Source organism: Dipodomys spectabilis, unplaced genomic scaffold (assembly GCF_019054845.1).
Source record: "Dipodomys spectabilis isolate Male_0828 unplaced genomic scaffold, ASM1905484v1 ptg000081l, whole genome shotgun sequence".
In the NCBI taxonomy this organism is placed as follows: Eukaryota; Metazoa; Chordata; class Mammalia; order Rodentia; family Heteromyidae; genus Dipodomys; species Dipodomys spectabilis.
Genome location: NW_024870758.1, coordinates 17,405,617 through 17,426,117, shown reverse-complemented (window position 1 = coordinate 17,426,117; position 20,501 = coordinate 17,405,617). Strand labels below are relative to the sequence as shown.

Sequence of the window (20,501 nt, the reverse complement as noted above, 5' to 3'; positions counted from 1 at the left end):
TCCAAATCAGCATAAGATCTTTGTGTCCTAGTCTAGTGAGACTGTCCATGGTGAAGCAATAGGTTAGTGATTGAATATTGTCCTGGAGACGGAATAATAGGTTTGATAGAAGAGGCTTTTTTCTAAATATTCTTTTTAAACATTTTTATGATCAGTAAGTAGTTATACAAAAGAATTTATTTACAAAGCAGTTTATGAATACAATATGTCTGGATCAGTGTCACCCTTTGAACATTCTCACCTATTCCTCCCCTACCCATTCCTTCACAACTCTTCTTCATTTTCTAGGATATATATGCATTCTTTCCCTCTTCTTATCCCTCTTTCCCTTTGACCCCACAACACCCCTTTTGAATGCCCACTCCCTGTTGTTGTCTTGTTTTGCTGAACTTTGACTTTCCCTATTGAGTTCTTCCTTGAATCTACCATATTTCAGTTAATACATTTGTATACGCTTTCATACCACCCAATGTACTTACAAGTTTATAAGAGAAAAAAACTCATCCTTTGCCTCTCTTGGACTCAATATAGTTTTTTCCAGGTCAAGAAAGTCTTTTTCTAAGAGAGGAGTCAGTATATTTTTGAGCAAAGAGACAGTTAGTAAACATTTTAGGTTTGTGAGCCAAGTGGTCTCTTTGTAAAGTCACTCAGTACCTTTGAACAGCCATAGACAATTTGGAAACAATGGAAGTAGCTGTGATCCAGCCAAGCTCTGTAGAAGCAGGAGGCAGACCTAATTTAGCTAGCTAAAAGAAATTGCTACCATTGCTCTAGGACAAGTTGTTATCTATTACTATGTCCTTAACATAGTGACTTCAAGCGACCACTTGCGAGTATTTAGGGGGACCCATCCAGCTCTTCTCAGGCTTTTTCCTGAGGTCTCTTCCATAGGAATAGAACAAGCATCCAATCTCTTAAGACCTAGACTTAGATACCAACTAAGCATTATTTCCACAGTATTCTCCTCATCAAAATAATAAGAGAGACTGCCCACATCCAAGCAGAGGGACATAACCCTCATCTCAAGGTAAGGAGACAATATCAATGACTTTGTGACCATTTTTAATGGCTGGGAGGGTGGACTGCTAGGATGCAGAAGGAAAATTAGCCTAAAGAATTGAGCCCCATAGGTCTATCTCATGCACTGTTTCTTAATATGAGCAGATTGATGGTGCTTTACCATACCATCTATGCACCATAATTGTAAATTTGTTTGGTTTCTACCAGGTTCTGGTACATTTTTCTCTTCAGACAAGTTGAGAGTGGTGCATTTTAAGAAGGCCAAGTTCACATTGCCCCAGTACTATGGTAACAAGAGCTGCATAATGCACAGTGAGAAAAGCAGATAGACAATTGAATATATAAATGAAATGTAATCCTTTAATCCTGCTTAGCTACAAGCTGGCTTGTGTTACCAAATGCTGGTCCTGTGGCTCTCTGAGCTGGGTGATGGCTTTTTGTGTGCATAAAATGACATTGATCGCTCTTTCTGCAAGAGGGGAATCCAGCTCAAGGACAGCCTTGAAAACTAACATTACAGTAACCATAGTTGCTCTCTTCTAGCCTGCTTCACTTGTCAATGATGAAAGGACTCAGATTTATTCTATTAAATGCAAGAGCTCTGTAGGGAATGAAAGAATGAGGGTGCCTAGTTTCTAATCATCACGGTTGTGATTTTCCACTCTCCCTTTCAAGGAATTTTACTTAAACTATTGACAATCTTGTGGATTCATTCACTTACCTATCTAAAGTGCTCTCCCTATTGGTGCATTTTGAAAAAAAGGAGTAATTCATTTCACTTGGTCCCTTCAGGAAACAAAGCCACATGAAATTCAGTTTCTCTTAGATGAAGGGAAATTATGTACCATTTCTGGGCACCCATTAAGGACAGAGAGAGGTCAGGACAGTTCTATCCTTCCAGTGCTATGATATAAGGTGTTGTGGGTATGGACTTAAAAACACTATGTGCCTTTTCTGCAGATAACACTGGTAAGTGTTATTTGATAAGACATGGACAGGATAGAAGTGTGTGGGGAGAACATGACATTCATTCATTCATTCAGGCATTCATTCAGAATGAATGTCATAAGAGATGAAGTGGAAGGAATCAAAGTCACTAATTGCTCCCTATCAATTAGTGGTGAGACTTTAGTGTTTTCCTGGTGAGCTCATTAAGTGGAAACTCCCTGAAACCAATTGCTAAAGCCCCACAGTATTAGTCAATATTCCTTTAGCCCTATAAGACAACCATGATCTTTAAAACAAAACAAAAACCTTTAACTTAAAATCAAGTTTCTTATCACCATCTGACCAGTGAGTTAAGTACTCAAGACTTCAAAAACTTTACATAGATAGGTAGATAGATGGATAGTCACATACACCCATATGCTGGTTACAACAACAATATATGTAATATATAAATATTTATATAAATGCATTTGTGTATATATAATCAAGGCCAGCTTCAGCATTAGAAAAGCTCATTGAGTAAATGAGTGCTAAGCTTCACTTATCTACACAACACTGAAAAACTAGTGCATGTTGAATCATAATTCAAAGAACCCCCACAGTGAATACTGACTTGTGTGCCACTTGTTGTAGAAATTCTATGGTCTCCAAATCTGTGCAGCTGACTCTGAACAATTAAGAAAAAATACACTTATATAAATATATTTAATATATAAATATTTAATAAAGCGTATATTTGCAATTTGAAAATAAAAGGAACATTGACTGACTGTCTTATAATTAGCATTGTGTATTACGCTATTCAGCCATTTTATTTTACTGAACAGTAGACGAATCATTCTTTTCAATGGTGACAGTTTCAGTCTCCGTGTTCTAGTCACAGAGAGATGAAGTGTACAAACCCATATTACCTCTTTTCTCCACTTAGAAATAGGAAGGATGTCCCACACAGGGTTTTCTCTGTGTATAACAAAGCAATGTAAAGAAAAGCAAAAACATAAGACAGTTTGTATGTATTAAATCCTCTTTCTAGGTAATACTTAGCAATGAAGAAAGCCTTTAAGTTGAAACTGCTTAATGAGTTTCTAAATATTCAATAACAGCTTCCTGGATAAAAACTTTAGTCTTAATGAAGTTGCCCCCTCTAAGCTATGAAGTAATATATATATATATATATATATATATATATATATATATATATATATATTTCATGCCTGTTAAGGATGACTTGCACAATTCCTCTTCCTAACTTTTCTTCCAAAACAATTTAAATAAACGGAACCTTCATCATTCCTCAGAATGGGATCTAAAAATCACTGCATCTCCTCTTGTGACAGCAAGAGTGAATGATCATTTCAATCTGCTCAGGGTTTTCCAGGTTTTAGCACTGACACCTCCCCTGTCTCCCATTCCTAGGGAGACCAGCAGAGCTGGTCACCTTAAGTTGGCTTTCCTAGGAAAGACAGTCACATCTTACTCTGTGAATTAGGAGCCAGTCAGGTGGTTAAATGAAGTATTGGAAAAAGACATTGCAAAATTTCTCTGTTTTTTTCTATTTATTCCTTGCCATGATTGTTCTCTAGTCTACATGTTTTTTTTTTTATGCTTAGTTATTTATAGGGCTTTAGTTTTACTTTTTCTCTAAGTCCTTGTCCAGAACAGAGACCTGCTATGCCTGAATTTTTGATAGTTTGTTTTGACATCTCTTTTGCTACTTATTTACTTTGGCAGCCACACCATTTCCACCTACTTCAGCTGAAGAAAATATCTCATCCTGAATGTCAGAGGTGTTGGTTGTGACAGTGATTTGAAAACATCTCTTGTTACCCCTAGCCTGGGTTCTCAATAGTGGCACTGAGTGGGAACTGTTTATTGCCCAGGATTCTTGTGATTAAATAGCTCTCTGCGTACCATCTCCGGCATGGCAAGGATTTGGCTATTTATTTATTTATTTGTAAATATTAAATATTTAATTTATTTTTAAAAATCTCCAAAGCTGGTTTGTGTAATCCATTGAATTTTTTTTTTCTTTTAGTTTCTTTTGTAACTTTTTTTTTTTTTAAAGCTCCTTCTCCTGATTTGTTAGCACTCTGGTCTAGGCAGCTGTGTTATTTCCTAAACAGAAAGAAAACTTATCACAGATATACTGGTGTGAAATTCTTGCCAGTTGAAAATAAGATGCCCATGTGAGTATTCATTGTGAAGCTGCTGAAATTTGCTTTTTTTTTAAACTGTGTCTTTGGAAGACTAAAAACAATTTCAAACCATCTTCTACCACATAGCTTTCTCTTAGCAATACAAAAGCATAGTTTGCAAGAAATGATTGGACTTAAGAAAGCAGCCATACTTGGTGTATGCATATTCTATCCAGTGGCAAAGAGAAGTGCTTTTTAAAAAAATTGCTTCTAGGGCTGGGATGTAGCTCAGTGGCAAAAGCGCTTGCCTAGCAAGTGCAACGTCCTGGGTTCAATCCCCAGTACCAAAAAAGAAAAGACAAAAAAATACAGTTAAAAAAAAAATTGCTTCTAATGTAATTGTGGCTATAGTACTGAGAGTACAAGATGTAAAATAGCCAAGTAGATATAAACCTCAAATAAGATTCTGCTATGGGCATTGCTTTCCTGTTTTTACCTTTCTTGCTTTTTTTTCTTTGTTGTTGTTATTTACATTTTCATTAGCACATCTATTAGTATAAATTCATAGGGGTCACTTTAATATTTGCATACTTTGCATACACATACATAATACACTGATTACGCCCATCCACTGATCATCCCATTACACTACCTTCTTCTTTCTCCTTCCCTCCCTTGCTTCTCCTGTCCCCAAAAGCCCCTTTAAATGTCTTTCTGTCCTCTTCACACTTACCCTTCTGTGTCTCTAGTGTGCACTATTCTATTCTATACTTCTGTAGGGTTGACTGAGTAGTGTCCATAAATGAGTGAGAACACATATTCTTTCTATGTCTAACTTGATTTAAACAACATAGTGCTTTCCAGTTCCATCCAGTTCCAGTTTGATATGATTCCATTATCCTGTTTTCACTTTTTAAATGATATTTAGTTAGCATGTATTAGTTGTACAACAAGGTTTCATTGACATTTCTGTACATGCATACAAATGTACCCTGACCAAATGATGAAAATAACAAGATTTCGTTATTTTTTTACAGCTGAGTAGTATTCCATTGTATAAATATACCACATTTTCACCCACCAGCGGGCATATGGTTTTCCTTATTTTGGCTTTTGTGATAATAATGTATATTAATAATAATAATAAATGTTGAGGTACAAGCTGTTTTTTGACATTGATAGCTTATCTCTTTTGGGTATGTACCCAACAGTGGAATTACTGGGTCATAATATAGTTCGATTTTCATGAGGAATCTTTATACTGTTTTTGTTATATTATCTGTATTGATTTGCATTCCATCCATGCTTTAAGAGTTTCCATTTCTCTGCATCCTAATCAACATTTGCCATGTCTTGTCCTTTTTGATGATAGCCATTCTAACTGGAGGGAAATAACACCTCATTGTGGTTTAGATTTCCATGTCTCTGATGATTAGTGAGACTGGGCATTATTTCACATATTTGTTGGCCATTTTTAAGTCAGTTTGCTTAGTTCTAAATTTAGCTCATTTTCTGTCCTTTAATTAATTAATTTATTTATTTATTTTTGTAGTACCAGTCATAGGGCTTGAACTCAGGGCCTGGGTGCTATCTCTGAGCTTTTTTGCTCATGGGTAGAACTTTACTGCTTGAGCCACCACTCTATTTACAGCTTTGTTTGTGTGGATGTGTGATTAATCAGAGATAAAGAGACTCCTGGACTTTCCTGCTTGTGGCTGGCTTTGAATGCAGATTCTCACATCTTAGCTTCCAAAGTAGCTGGGATTACAGGCATGAGCCACTAGTGACTGACCCTTCCTTCCTTTTTTCCTTTCTTTTTCTGTGTGTATGTTGCTAGGGATTGAACCCAGGGCCTGCTGCCTGCTAGATAGGTACTCTGCACTGAGCTACATTTTTAGCCCTGTGTAGTCACCCACCACCTTTATTTTTACTGGAGTATTTGTTTTTTGGTTTTTTTTTGGTGTTTATCTTTCTGAGTATATTGTATATTCTGAATGTCAACTCCTTGTTGGACAGACCATTTGCAAATATTCTCCCATTATATATATCATCTGTTAGGCCTGTTGTTTATTTTGATCTCCGGAAGCTTCTCAGCTTGATATGATCCCATTTTCCTATTTTATTTTTGAAATAAAATTTTAGTTAGCATGTATTAATGGTACAACAAAGTTGAGTTAACATTTCCATATATGCATACAATGTACCCTGATGTATCCTGATTAAATCTCTGAAGGATTCTTTAATCTGAGACTTTAGGAAAGCAAGAAAATGACTTGTTGGACCTAAAACCCACACTATTGGATGATACCTGTGCAATCTAATTTTTCAGCAAGCAGCATAAACAAACATAAACAGCAGGCTCAACATCACAAGCAGTCTAGAATTTGTGGGGCACAAGCTTGTGAAAGCCGAGTGGGGTCATCTGGTTGGTGCTTCCCTATTTCCTCTTTTTTTCTTCCTGTGTCGTTGGAGTCTGTGGTTGGTTTTGGGGATGAAATTATTCTTGTTCCACTCAAGTTAGTACTCCAACATCACTCTCTTCATCAGAGCATTGTAGACATCCCTGAGAATCAAATCTCTCTTTATGACTGTGAAAAATTAAAACTAATTCAGAAAAGAGCCTATGATGGCAAGAGGCCAGAAACTCCTTTGGGTTACTTTACCGGAAAAGAGACTTCTGGTAAGGATATATGTTCAATAAAGACCAAGGATGTTTCCCTCATCTTGGGGGCCACATGGTTTCTTTCTTTCACTGTGGCTCTGCTTCACTTTTATCTTTTATTTTCTTTACAGGTAGACTCTTATCATTTCTCCATTTCCATAAGTTTGATTCTTACAAGTTTCTGTAGACCTCCTTCTAGATTCAGAACATTAACGGATCTAAATATGAAGTGGTCCTGCCTCTATAGTGTTCTGAATTAAAGTCCCAGTGTGATGTAATTATTGTGGCTTTTAATATTTTTGTGAGTTTTTTATTATTATCTTTAAGAATTTATACAAAGGGATTCAATTCAACATGTCACTTTGGGAGTACAGTGCATCTTGATCGATGTAACCCCTTTCTTCAAACTCCCCCATCTCTCCCATCTCTACCCATCCTCTCAATTTGATTTTAATATTTGTATGCTTCTTCAACATCAATGAAGTTTTATTTTTTTGGTGCTGTGTTTGTTTTTGCCATTGGATATCCATCGGACCTGGCATGAAATCAGTATTGTATAAACATTTTAGTAATGAAAATATGTAAAAAATTCAGAAATTCAAGTGATAAGTGTTCTTAAAGGATTTTTTTCTATATAAATTGAACTGACTAAGTCCTCTCAAACATGAATCCGTTTAGACTGAAGTCACTTATTATTTTCCTACTCTAAGGAACTTTCAAACATTGTAACATAGGATCAAACATTTCAGTGAAGATTGATGTAATGAAACATTTAAACAGTAGGTTGGGGGTGTAGCTCAGTGGTAGAGTATGTGCTTAGCCTGGCTAGATTCCTGGGTTCAATCTGCTGCACTAAAAATAAAGGATAAATATTGGGGGAGAGATAGTTTCTATGGTGACATCTACTTCTAAGAGCCCCTTGTTCTAAGCACCAAAGAGAATGAGTCAACTGAGACACCTCCAACTTTACGTCTTCCAGTTGTCTCACTATCCAGCAATGTCAGTGTTCCTGGTATTAGCCATGAATTTAAGGCTCTTAATTTGTTCAAATGAGCTCATAAAAACAGGTGGATGGTAGTAGAGGTGGGAGAGGAAGTTTATTTCAATCCAGTGACTGAATATTAGATTCACCACCATCCACGTGTTTTTATGGGGTATGCTAACACCTGTGAGTTGGCTTTTCTTTTTGTGAAGTATGAAGTGCCAAGGTTTTCTGAGTATCCCTCCAATGAGTCTTCTGTATTTTGAATATATCCTGTTTGTGTTCCCAGTCACATAGCCATAACAGAAGAGCCATTCTATTCCCTTTGGGCCTAAAGAACAACTTCCCAATTACAGGACAGATACTGAGCAGAGTCCTTATGACAGAAACACCGACACTGGATGTTCCTTGTATGACCCCTGTTCTGTAATTAAGCACTCACCGGTTTTTTTTTTTTTCTTTTTGTTTTTTGTTTTTGGTCAGTCGTGGGGCTTGAACTCTGGGCTTGGGTGCTGTCCCTCAGCTCTTCAGCTCAAGGCGAGTGCTCTACCACTTGAGCCACAGCGCCACTTCCGGGTTTCTAGTGGTTTTTTTGGAGATAAGAGTCTCATGGACTTTCCTGCCGAGGCTGGCTTTGAACCATGATCCTCAGATCTCATCCTCCTGAGTAGCTAGGATTACAGGCGTGAGCCACCGGCTTCTGGCTCTCATATGTTTTGTTTTGTTTTTTAAACTGTCTCACATAATTAGCTTAGGGTAGTAGCAATTACTAGACTGATTTTCTATTATTAACCCAAACTTCCTTTCCTTGCTTCTTATCATGAGGCAGATAAAATCTTTTTCACAAGCCTTCTGAAAACTATCTAAGTCAACATAGTTACCTTGGAAAATGTTTATTCCAATGATAGATTTTCTGCACTTAGTAGACAAGCAGTTTACCACTTGAGTCCTTTAAACCTCCTCATTCAGTGCAGTTACCTTGTTTCTTTCATATTCTGAAGTGAGAATTCCACTAGGAATTAGGGACATATGAACACATGAACATATGAACACATAGGTGAACACTGACATGATTTCACTGTACTTTTCCTGTAACACCTTTAGAGTCAACTGTATCCTTAAATAATGAAAAATTCAAGTAAGTTAATGAACTCTGATTTTTCTGCTTGGGACACTGGAACACCTTGCTTGATTTTAACTTGAGAAACTGCTAACTTATCCCTTCAAATCACCCTACATGGACTTCGAGATTTTTTTTTAATTGTGAAAATACCGTATAGAGGGGTTACAATTACATGGGCAAGGTAATGAGTACATTCCTTATCAAGCATTGTTGCCTCTTCCTTTGTTTCCCCTTCCCATCCCTTCCCATCAACCCCCTCCCCCCCCATTTGCAATAACTAGTATATGTCTGGACTTTGAGATTTCATTGGCAAAATTCTAGTTTGGGAAGAAAATGGATTTTCTTGTCATCTCCAGGAAATGTTTGATGTCATATTGGATGAGAATCAGCTTGAGGATGCGTGTGAACATCTAGGAGAGTACCTTGAGGCATATTGGCGTGCTACCCACACAACCAGTAGCACCCCCATGACCCCACTGCTGGGGAGGAATTTGGGCTCCACAGCACTCTCACCATATCCTACTGCAATTTCTGGGTTACAGGTATTGTCAGTTTTGCTTACTACTTTTACAACCTTACCTTTCAGATTGTATAGAGAACTTGATTAAGTTGAAGAATGAGGAATGCTTCTCAATGTGAGGAGGGAACTATAGGAGTACATTATACTAACCCAAATTGGAGCTCACCTAGTCTAGAGGAAGCTGCCCAGAGAATCACCCTTACTGGAGGACTTCCCTCTCTGTAATTCTGATTGTGTGTGGGGGGGGGGGGGGGGGGGGGAGGGGGTATGTGTGTGCTGGGCCTGGGCTTAAACTCAGGGCCTTTGGGCTGTTCCTGAGCTTTTTTGCTCAAGGCTAGCGCTGTGCCACTTGAGCCACAGCTCCACTTCCAGCTTTTTTGGTAGTTAATTGGAGATAAGAATCTCATGGGCTTTCCTGCCTGAGCTTTGAACCACAGTCCTCAGATCCCAGCCTCCTGAGCAGCTAGGATGACAGGTCACCAAAATCCCAACTGCTCTCTGGGAATTTAAAATGGATTCTACTTAGATAAAGTAGTTCTTGGTAGATTTAATGTCTATACAGGGCAACTGTCCATAACTTACACATGACACTTAAAAATTATATGATAGTGAAAATATCAGGCAGTTTGGAGACAGATGAGCCTTTTGTCTTTCCTTAACTATTCCTGCCCCCTGTGCTGCCTGAACTGTTCTACGCCTTGCACAAGACAGAATAAGTTTTCTTGGGTATAGCTAGGGTGCATCTGGGTCAGTAGCTATGACAAGTGTCCTTTAGGGAAGTATGGGATAGGGTCAGGAGCTTCTTTCTTTGCTGCTCTGATAGAGAGCAAGAAGCATTAGGACACAAAATGATTCCTACCTTTCTACATTAATTATTATTCACCATTTATCAGGTAGCTGCTGGAAGATGGCCAACCCCCAGCTGACTGAAGAACATGTAGTCAGTTGAGCCGTCTGGCATCATGACTAGTTTGTCTTTAATGGGTTATAACGATAGCCATACTTGAAGATTTTTGTAAAGTTAACTCTGAGATAAATTCAAACACTATTATAACTGTTTTGCTTTGTTGCAAAACTATATCTTGGTAAACAGAAAAAAATGGCTATAGAAATGAATTTCTTTTAAGACTGGACATGTTCGATTGTAACATTTATATATGTGTGTATGCACCAGTTTGCCTTATTTCCCTCCATGTATGCTGATCAGAGTGAAGCATTTCCATTGACCAATTTGTGTTGGGTTTGAACTGGGATGTAGTATGGAGGCATGGAACACTAAGCCTCTGTGATACGGGAATAAGTATCACATTACACTTTGTTTATGAATACAACACACTTGATAAAACATCTCCAAGGCATCCACCTACAGTGGTTCTCCCAGTTTCACTAATGAGTTAATGTGGTGACCTTTATCCTGTGCCCTACTTTGCCCTGTAATAATAGGTACTTAATTGTTAGCTACCTGGCTGAGATGAATGGCATGGTCTGTGACTCACTGAATTTCCATGTGAAGCCCAATAACTTTGTAGAAGATTCTCTGAGACCATTGTTGTGTCAGGATCCTATTCCTTAACTCAGGTGACCTTCCTAAGCTAGTGGACACATACAGATAACCTGTTTACCAAGGTGAAAAAAGGTCCAATTTCATTTTCTGACCCAACAAGTAGTTGTCTTAAGATGTTACTTTCAATTAATAATATTAGAGAATTTTAATTTATATCTGAAGATTACTTTTGCAGGCTGTCTCAGTTAAGGAACAAAGATTTTTAAAAGCATCAGTTAGCTGATTCCATAACACTATATACTCCTTTAAAGAATATTACTGCAAGCAGAACATTTAGGTAGGATATAGCAACAGACACATTATTTTATGGATAGTACAAATAGTTTCATAAAATATTTGTAAATATATAAAGTTATAATTCAGCTACCAAATGTGTGACTTATAATAAGACAAATATCAGTTCAAGAAAGGAGTAAAATAATAGATGTTATTCTGAACTTCATGCACCAGCAGCAAAATAACCCCCATTTATTGCAAAAGAAGTGAAATACTTAGGCCTTACTAAATTCATTACGTTCCATGTAATGGCCAGTTTTCAGTTCTGCTTTTTCAATAAGAAGCATAGTCATGCGGCTTTATGTAATTAAATTCATAAGCTGTCAGTGCTGAAGCACCTTCATGCATTGTGTCCCAAATAAATAAGACAAGATGTTTTGGACAGACCATCTGTTTGTCAAAATGCTTTATTAAGGCAGATATTTAGTCATGTCTTATTGAATGGGTCCTATACATTTACATGTTTACATGTATATAACATACATTATAATATATTTATATATTTACATTTATATGCTTACATGTATGAAGCTGACATAATTTAATCAATACATTATCTGATATTTTTAGAGTCAGCGGATGAGGCACAGCAATCACTCCACAGAGAACTCTCCAATTGAAAGACGAAGTCTAATGACCTCTGATGAAAACTATCACAATGAGAGAGCTCGGAAGAGTAGGAACCGCTTGTCTTCCAGTTCTCAGCATAGCCGAGATCATTACCCTCTTGTGGAAGAAGATTACCCTGACTCATACCAGGACACTTATAAACCACACAGGAACCGAGGCTCACCTGGGGGATACAGCCATGACTCCCGACATAGGCTTTGAGGCTGCCAAAAGAACATAAAAAATATTCATTTGTTGACAATTTGTCATAGCACTGCTAGGATAAACCAATCATTGTAACTTGGCAAGCACAGCACAATTATTGTGCTGTGGGCTGGTGTCATTTGATGCTAAGTAAGGGGCAAAAAAAAAAATACATTATGCCCTTGAATCTAGATGGATAATAGATGCCCTGTCATATAGATATTTTTAAGTGTAACATTTACATAACAGTACCTTTTGTTTTCTTCATAGATTTAGACACATCAATTTGTAATTTTAGGGTATTTATGAAGGCACATACAAAATAATTTCCCATGCTGGAAATTCCAAATGACCAGTTCCAGTTGGAACCAATTTATAAACCAATTCCTGTTGGAATTTGGGTGAATTGACTGGAAGTCTACTTGAGCATGTTACAACCAACTGAACAATCGGGAAAAAACTAAACCTAAACGATAAGAAATTCACAATACCAACAGAAACCAAAACCAGCTATAGTATTTATTTGTTGGAAGCTAAATTTACACTTACAGTTGGAATGTATGAACATTTTAATATACTAACCTGTTACCAGAATGGCTTTTCAAACTTACCAAATGTACTGATAGTGCCAAAAAAGAATCTCAGAAATCTTAATGCAGAAATTATATATTCTCCTCAGATTTTAATATTTTTCTTTCTTTCCTGGCATAGCTGTTGTATTCAAAATGTGTTTTTGCTTTCTGTTCAGTTAGTATTGTTAGCTTGTTTGAAGTTGGCAAAAAAAAAATAAGGAGAAGAAAAACTTCAACATTTTTTCAGCAATGGGTGAGAATAGTAAGGAGAAGCCAACAATAGCTGGTTATATAAGAAATGGAAAACGAAGTGGTATTTCTTCTTTAATCAATCTGAGCACAACTACACACATCTGGAGATCTGAAGTCAGATAGCAAGGATGTGGTACCATCCTCCTGAGTGCATAGCTAAACATCTCCAGTTCATCCAGCCCACTTACCACACACATCAGGTCAGTATTTCCTGCCAACACAGTGGAGTATCTTCTCGTTGCTTTCCTCGGTCTCTGTCTTTGGTTTAGCTGAATGTCTAGCCCTTCAGCAAAGTTTTAAAACACGCTATTTTTTTTAAATTTTCTTCAAATACATTCAAATTACAGCATGACAAACTGGAAAAAGTTCAAAGTAATGATGCATTTAACATCTTGCAGTAAAAAAATCCTAATCATAAAGATTCAGAATATGTTGATTCACTAAAATTATAGCATTTTAATGCAGAAAAATTATAATTTTGGAGCTTGGGTTGTCTTATTTTTAGTGGATAACCCTCATCACTGAAATTATTCAGGTTTTTGGTGGGGGGTTATAGTTATAGTGACCCATGTCTTATCAAGAAATACTTAGATTCACTATGCTTTAAGAAATTATTGAAATTGACCCTTTTATATAAGACACAAAAGTCTTTACAAAAGGGATCTTGTTTCTAAAGTTCTATGATGTGTGCATTTTTCTAAAACCCAGCCACAAAAGTCGTTTTCTACGAGTATGTGTCATGAAGCATGCTTTTGAAAACATGTGTGATTACTTTTACATTAACTTGTCTTCCCCTAGGCTTTCAGAGCATGTGCCAGTTCAATCATTTTCCTGATGAAGAAATACATTTCATGTTCTTAATTAGTTAAATATACCCTAAACCCCACCACAGCCTACCATATACCTTCCCTCTTGTTCACAGTATATAACCCTGTTTAGCTCATCATGAGGGTACCTACCATTCTGTATGTCATCTCGTCCATCAGTCAATACAATTCAACATGGGCTCAGCAAAATTTCAAAGTTAACATGTGGTACTGGCTTGTGCAGTTCTTTTGTCATCTAGTGAATCTTACAAAACTTTCAGTTCAGAAATTTAGAAGAGCTATAGCCATCATGCTCTTTACTCAACATATAACCTGCCATTACTGAATACTTTGTTAAAACACAGAAGAGCATTTTCCAGCAAACAAAACTATATTACATGTACAGCACATATTTGCATGAGAAAGAAAACATTAGCCAAAACATTTTTCTATATGCTTTACTGGTTTCTTGTTTGTGTGCATTAAAGTATTTAATTGCAAAGAGTGCACCAAGGTGTATAAATTTAGACTAGACAGCTGTCCAGCTTTTTCTGTGGTAGCATTAGCAATTGGTCATTTAACTACTTTAAGATATTTACATTTTATGGCAGGTAGCTGTAACAGCATTTTCCATATATCCCCTAGTCTGCGAGATTACCATTTCTTTTTGGAAAGCCTTTCAACCCTTGTTTCTAGTCTTCATGTCATATTGACAGAGGGAGTTCCATTCAATAACTGTACACAGAACCCATCTATCATTTACCTTCAAATGTCCATACTCATTTCGCTTTGCATTCTTATTCAAATGCTAACAATCTTTGAAAGGATATGATGTATATTTTCTTGATGATATAGTTAAAATTGCTCTTTAATTTTACATATTTTTCACTTTCCTTCTGTAATAAGTTTATCTTCTTCAAGTGAATAAGAGATGCACATCTTCCTTTTTTAAAAGCCTTAGAATTTATTATGTAAATGATACTAACATCAAGATATATACTAAATAAAATTTTATTTTTTCGAGCACATTAAGCACCTTTGGAAAATATGTATTCCAGTAATACCTTGTTTTTAATTATTTTAAAATAACAAGTAATGATAAGCAGGAGAAACAATTCTTATAATAATATTTTCAAGTTGTTTAACTTGTAGTTTAAATCACATATTAGGATTCTTTAGTTTCAGTCCAAAGACATAATAATGTCACACTGTGGAAATGTAGTCATGGAAAAGAAAAGAATGCAGTTTTTGATCCTACTGTTAACTCTCAAGGCCATAATGTGACTCCAATAGTATATAACCAACAATGTTACCTTGTTTACTCCAGTATTTAGTGCAACGCTTAGGCAGGTTTGTGAATGACTGGATTCTCTCTTATCTTTATACAGTTAGTTCTATTGGAAAGAAGATTGGAATTGTTAACAATTTAGAGTAATGGTCTTACCCACGAAGAGAGTCTTAATTTTGTGACTCTATTAAGTTATTGCATTTTGTCCTTAATGAAATGAACTTTTTAAATGTGAAACAAATTCTGAGACAAGTATTTGTTCCCTTTAAGTGATTTGTTATTTACTCTAATTATTGTTGTTCTTGAAAAATGTATTTTTGGAATGTTAACCTCTTTTCATACCTGCATACTTGAACTTGTCTTCAGTGTGGGGGCCTTAAAATTCATAATAGATAGTAGAGGCTGTGAAAGGGAGTGAGAGAAGGAAATTGTGGCAAAAGATAGTTTGGAAATTTAAACTCGTTAAATGAACATATCATAAAACATTGTTGAGACCCAAGGTGTCAGTTAGCATTGTTTCTAGGCAACCTTGATTTGTAGTTCATATATTTTCTTAGTTATATAATTTTATTTTCATATTTGCTAAGAAAAATACAAAACAACATGATACCCCTATACAATTGCTCTGTGTATTAATATTTTTTAATACATCTCCTTGGTCCATCTTTAAGTAGAAAGAGTACTCATCCAATTAAGATTGTCATCAAATTTTCTACTGTTAACTTCACTGCAATCTTTAAAGTATGAAGTGTTAAAATCCCATAATGCTTTTGTCATCCTTTCATTTCTTCCATGTTGATAATGTTTTCTCTGTACGGATTCACAGTTGATGAAAAGTGAATAACTGAACATATAAGTCATCATAGGAAGCAAACCAAACTGTGAAGAAACGTGTTTATAATACCTAATGCTAGGTCTGAAAAACAGTATGTCTAAAGTCTTAATGTTTAAATGCGGCTGGTTTGCAAATTCAAATTTTGTTAATCTTCGATTTCTATGGATACCAAGAGCATGACTTAGCAACTTATTGGGTAAGAATATTCATTATCTTGGACTCTGGGTGTAATGGGGACAAACTTCATAACAATGTTCAAATAAATGCTTATGTAATTCTTATTTCTTTTGTATTTCTGCCTTTGTCTTTTATGGCAATGTTGCATGGTGGTTATTTTTTTTGATTATATAAAACTCATCCTTAAGTAACTGTGGGACACTTTATAAGAAATTATGTAATAAAATCTGTTTCATTAGTTCTTTATATCTTTAAATACTGCAATACTTTAACTGTGAACTAGGGTCCTTACTTTGTGTGTAAGTTGCAATGAATTGTCTCTTCTTTTAAATTATAATCATGATCAAACCAGTCAATATAAGAGCTGTTAGACAAAAGAATACTTTTTTATTGTTGAGTTCAGCAATCGAGTTAGTCAAGATAGTAACATATGTTTATATGGGCTGGAAATACAGCATTCACAAATTTCTTTTTGAAAGTTTCATCATTTATTAAAAGGGTCTTTATCCAATGAAACACATCCTCCGATACCAACTGTCTCCATCTACTTTTAAATAATTTAATGCCAGATGCTCCATGTAATTGAAGGATATTATGGGAAGACTAGACAGTTTCTCAGCATGCCATCTTAAGGGCTGTAACTCCCACTTCCCATGGAAAAATATATAAATAATAGTGAATAGCACTGAGTTTTGGGGAGTCATTGTTTCATGTGCAACTTTTGTTTCTTTTGATAGATCTAAAATGTTTGCAGAGAGATGGTAGAAAATGTTAGTAATGGTTTTAGAGTGGTTTGGACACAGATACTTCCTCACTTGAAAATTAGAAGGAATTAAGCTGAGAAGAACACAAAGTGGCTGGCCTCTAGCTTTTCAATATTTTGTAAGTGTTCTTGGTTCTGTTTGAACACTTACATTTCTCAACAAATGGCTATGTCGATATTTATGTAGGGGCCTCTCTTGCCCTCTTTGCATGTAACTTTCACACAGTTTTAAATGAAATCAGTGTGAATTCTGTATGCATATGGGATGTGTTACAGATATGGGATCATTAACGCTATATTGTTGCAAACTATTTTTCATATGCCTTACACTATTTTCTGGGATGATATTAAAAATGAAAGCATTTATTGCCAAAATAATCTATGTTGTTACTTCTGCATTAGCAGTAGAAAAATAATGTAGCAAAAATATATATTGTACAGTACAAAATTATAATATATATATATTTTGCCAATAATATGAAAATAGATTGAGGAGAAAGAAGCACATTTGTTATAGCACAAACTTACCACAAAATCCACTGTTAATTTGGCAGTCCTATTTTTTACAAGTGTATAGATTTGGTTCCATGTTTTATTTGATTTATTTCATCTAGCATCTTTTTAACTTCCTGCTTGCAATTTATTTCATAGCCTTGCAATCTGTGGATATAGTTTATTTTACTCCCATACATATGAACTTATTAAATTTTATTTTGTGATAAGACTTACAGTATATTTTCTGTTCTTATTTCTTCTCCTTCAATAACAACTACAAAATGTCACTCCAAGTGACAGGGCTCCTCTGAACTTTGGGCATGTTTGAAATTTTCTTTTTGTATTTTTCACAACCTCAAAAGATTAAAAAAAAAGGTCCCAGTGAAACAAAACTATTGGGATTATTTAATTTGTTCTGTACCAGATACTATTTTGAAACTTAAGCCCATCCATTTTGTTTTTGAAGGGGGTGGATGGGAATTTTTTAAAAGTTATTAATATAAAACATTCTAAAAATAAATATGGCAAAGTGATATAAAATAATTTTCCCCCTACTCTTCTGATATCCCAGGTTATGTTCCGTCTCCATTGGTACAGTAGGGGGAAATGCCATTGTCAAATAATTTTTTCCTTTAAACTTTAATTCCTTATTTTGATGATCTATCCCCTCTTTTATTATATAGGTATGTGTAGCATTCTACAAGGCATGCTGGGTAAAATATACTATGCAAATGTGTACAGTGCTGCATGTTTTATTCTCCCTCTGCTTTTAGTGGCTTTAAGGGGAAAAAATGTGGTGTTATTTTTGTGAACAAAGACATTTAACAAAGAAAATGCAGAGCGCATGCATACAATATCCTAATTTCTATGGATTTGTTTTATGGAATTTAAATGTGTACAAAACAACTGCATTAATTTTTTCTTTTATATAATAAATGAAAAAAAAACAAACACCAAAAACAGCGTTATACCTCTCCTTTCTATTATTTTAGATATCTATTGAAAAAATTATAGAAAGTTTTACAAATATCTCTATAATTTTTATAAGGAAAGAAGTCTAATATCAGAAAAAGTTAACTATGACTATGTCCTGAAAACTTTGATAGATGTTGTGGATTGTCATAAAAGAAATACTGTATTAGGGAAGGATTTGTAAGTCACACACACAAATACACACGGACATGAAATATATTGGAATAGATGTGTGAAACAGGATTGACTATGACTTACAGTAGCTATACTAGATCAAACTTAATGTTCTTCAGAAACTTTAGTTAATGTGGCAGTTACCAGAAGTTCCCAAAGTATAACTCTGGACTTTTAAGAATTCCATGCCTGATTTATAGATCATGACTTGACATTTCATATATTCAGAGTCAGTAGTTAGTGCTGAGACTTGGTTGGAATTGGACTTTTCTCTCATTGCACTGTATAAGAAGTTCAAGAGAAATGTGTACTAGGCTCTTTATCACTGCATTAGAATTAACACAGTGATTTATGACTGCAAAGTTACTTCATGAATATTCCATTTAATCCATATAACCACCCTGGAAAGTAGGCCAGGGCATAGACCCAACTATAAATGAACTCATGGTGATGTTTTCCTCTAAATTACTTTCAGTGGCTCAGCGTGAGGCCCTGGATTCAATTTCTCATCACCACATAATCAGAAAAAAGCTGGAAGTGGCGCTGTGGCTCAAGTGGTAGAGTGCTAGCCTTGAGCTGAAGAGCTGAGGGACAGCACCCAGGCCCAGAGTTCAGGCCCCACAACCAACAATAAATGTGTGTGTGTGTGTGTGTGTGTGTGTGTGAGAGAGAGAGAGAGAAAGAGTCAGAGAGAGAAAGAGAGAGCTTGGCACTGGTGGCTCATGCCTGTCAACTACTCAGGAGGATTGTAGTTCAAAGTCAACCCAGGAAGCAAAGTCTGTGAGACTCTTATTTCTTATTAACCAACAAAAAGCTGGAAGTACAACTGTAGCTCAAAATCTAGAGTATTAGCCTTGGATAAAGCAGTTCAGGGACAGCACCCAGTCCCTGAGTTCAAGTCCCGGGACCGGCACACATACCAAACACACACAAATGTGAAATACTTTGGTGCTAGGTGTCACCTGAAACATAAAAACAATGCCAAATACAGTGTTGATTTCAACAAACAGTATTTCAGTTATTGCAGAAGTAGTATATAAAGGCCACTCCAATTATCAAAGCATTTTAACCAGAAATCTGATGAAACTCTTGACTGGAAGAATTATCTCTACTCACCATACTATATCAAATGTCCATATGCCTAAAAATATCTCTCTTTTCAGCATATTTCCACTAATAAGACAGACTGTGAAAATAAGTATCTTGCTTATCTTCATGTAACATGTGGATGCTCTCTATTGCCTAGATTCAAAACTTGGACGTAGCTATAATGATAATTTTGTGATTGTTTGGGGCAATCATTTAATTTCCCTGTGCCTGGATCTGTCTAGTGATTTTTCATTTGGTTATAGTCACATTTTCTATTTTCTTGCATGTCCACTGAGGTTTGATTTTTGTTGATTTTTTTTAAACTGGATTTATGACATAAATTTTCCATTATTGATGATTTAATCGTATTCCTTTATATAATGTTGGACTAGTCCCAAAAGGCAATTATGGATTATTTTGCTCCTCTCAAGGTTTTTTTACAGGCTCCTTTAGGTCTGGTCTACAGTAAGGCTTATTCTTCTTAGTTCATCTTCTAAGGTCTCCAAAGTTTCTACTGAAATTTCATATATCTCAAACATTTGGCTGAAGATACTGCAAATGGTTTCTAGCACTATAAAATAATTCTCTGGGAATTATTTTACAGCCCCTCGATACTTATTTTCTTCCCAGGAATTGCTCTAAGACAAATACCTGGGGCCTCATACTACTCAAGTCTAGATTGATAATACAGTGAAAGATTCAGTGGTCTTTTGTTCTGATTTCTAGAGTTTTTCTCTTGTCTCCTCTCCTCCCCAGTACCATTCCCCCCCCCCCCCCCCCCCCCCCAGTTATTCTGTTTTGTTTTTTGTTTTGGGTCCGGTCCTGGGGCCTGAACTCTGGGCCTGGACCTTGTCCCTCAGCTCTTCAGCCCAAGGCTAGCACTCTACCACTTGAGTCACAGCGCCACTTCCGGCTTTTTTCTTATGTGGTGCTGAGGAATCGGACCCAGGGCCTCGAGCATGCAAGGCAAGTGCTCTACCACTGAGCCACCTTCCCAGCCCCTTTCTCTCATGTCTTAAATCAGAAGTCTCTCTG

General features: G+C 36.0%; 1 protein-coding gene across 3 annotated transcripts in view; it reads left to right on the top strand.

Moving 5' to 3' along the window:
* Positions 1-18,138, top strand: part of Cacnb4 (calcium voltage-gated channel auxiliary subunit beta 4) — a 272,203-nt gene extending 254,065 nt beyond the window's left edge. For 2 of the 3 annotated variants that reach the window (XM_042683553.1, XM_042683555.1), the window contains 2 exons: positions 9,227-9,412; positions 11,801-18,138. In XM_042683553.1, coding sequence (XP_042539487.1) covers positions 9,227-9,412; positions 11,801-12,061 — 447 coding nt within the window. In that variant the 3' untranslated portion in view covers positions 12,062-18,138. The remainder of the gene's footprint in view (positions 1-9,226; positions 9,413-11,800) is intronic. The other variant, XM_042683554.1, reaches the window with a different exon arrangement.
* Positions 18,139-20,501: the final 2,363 nt, after the last annotated feature.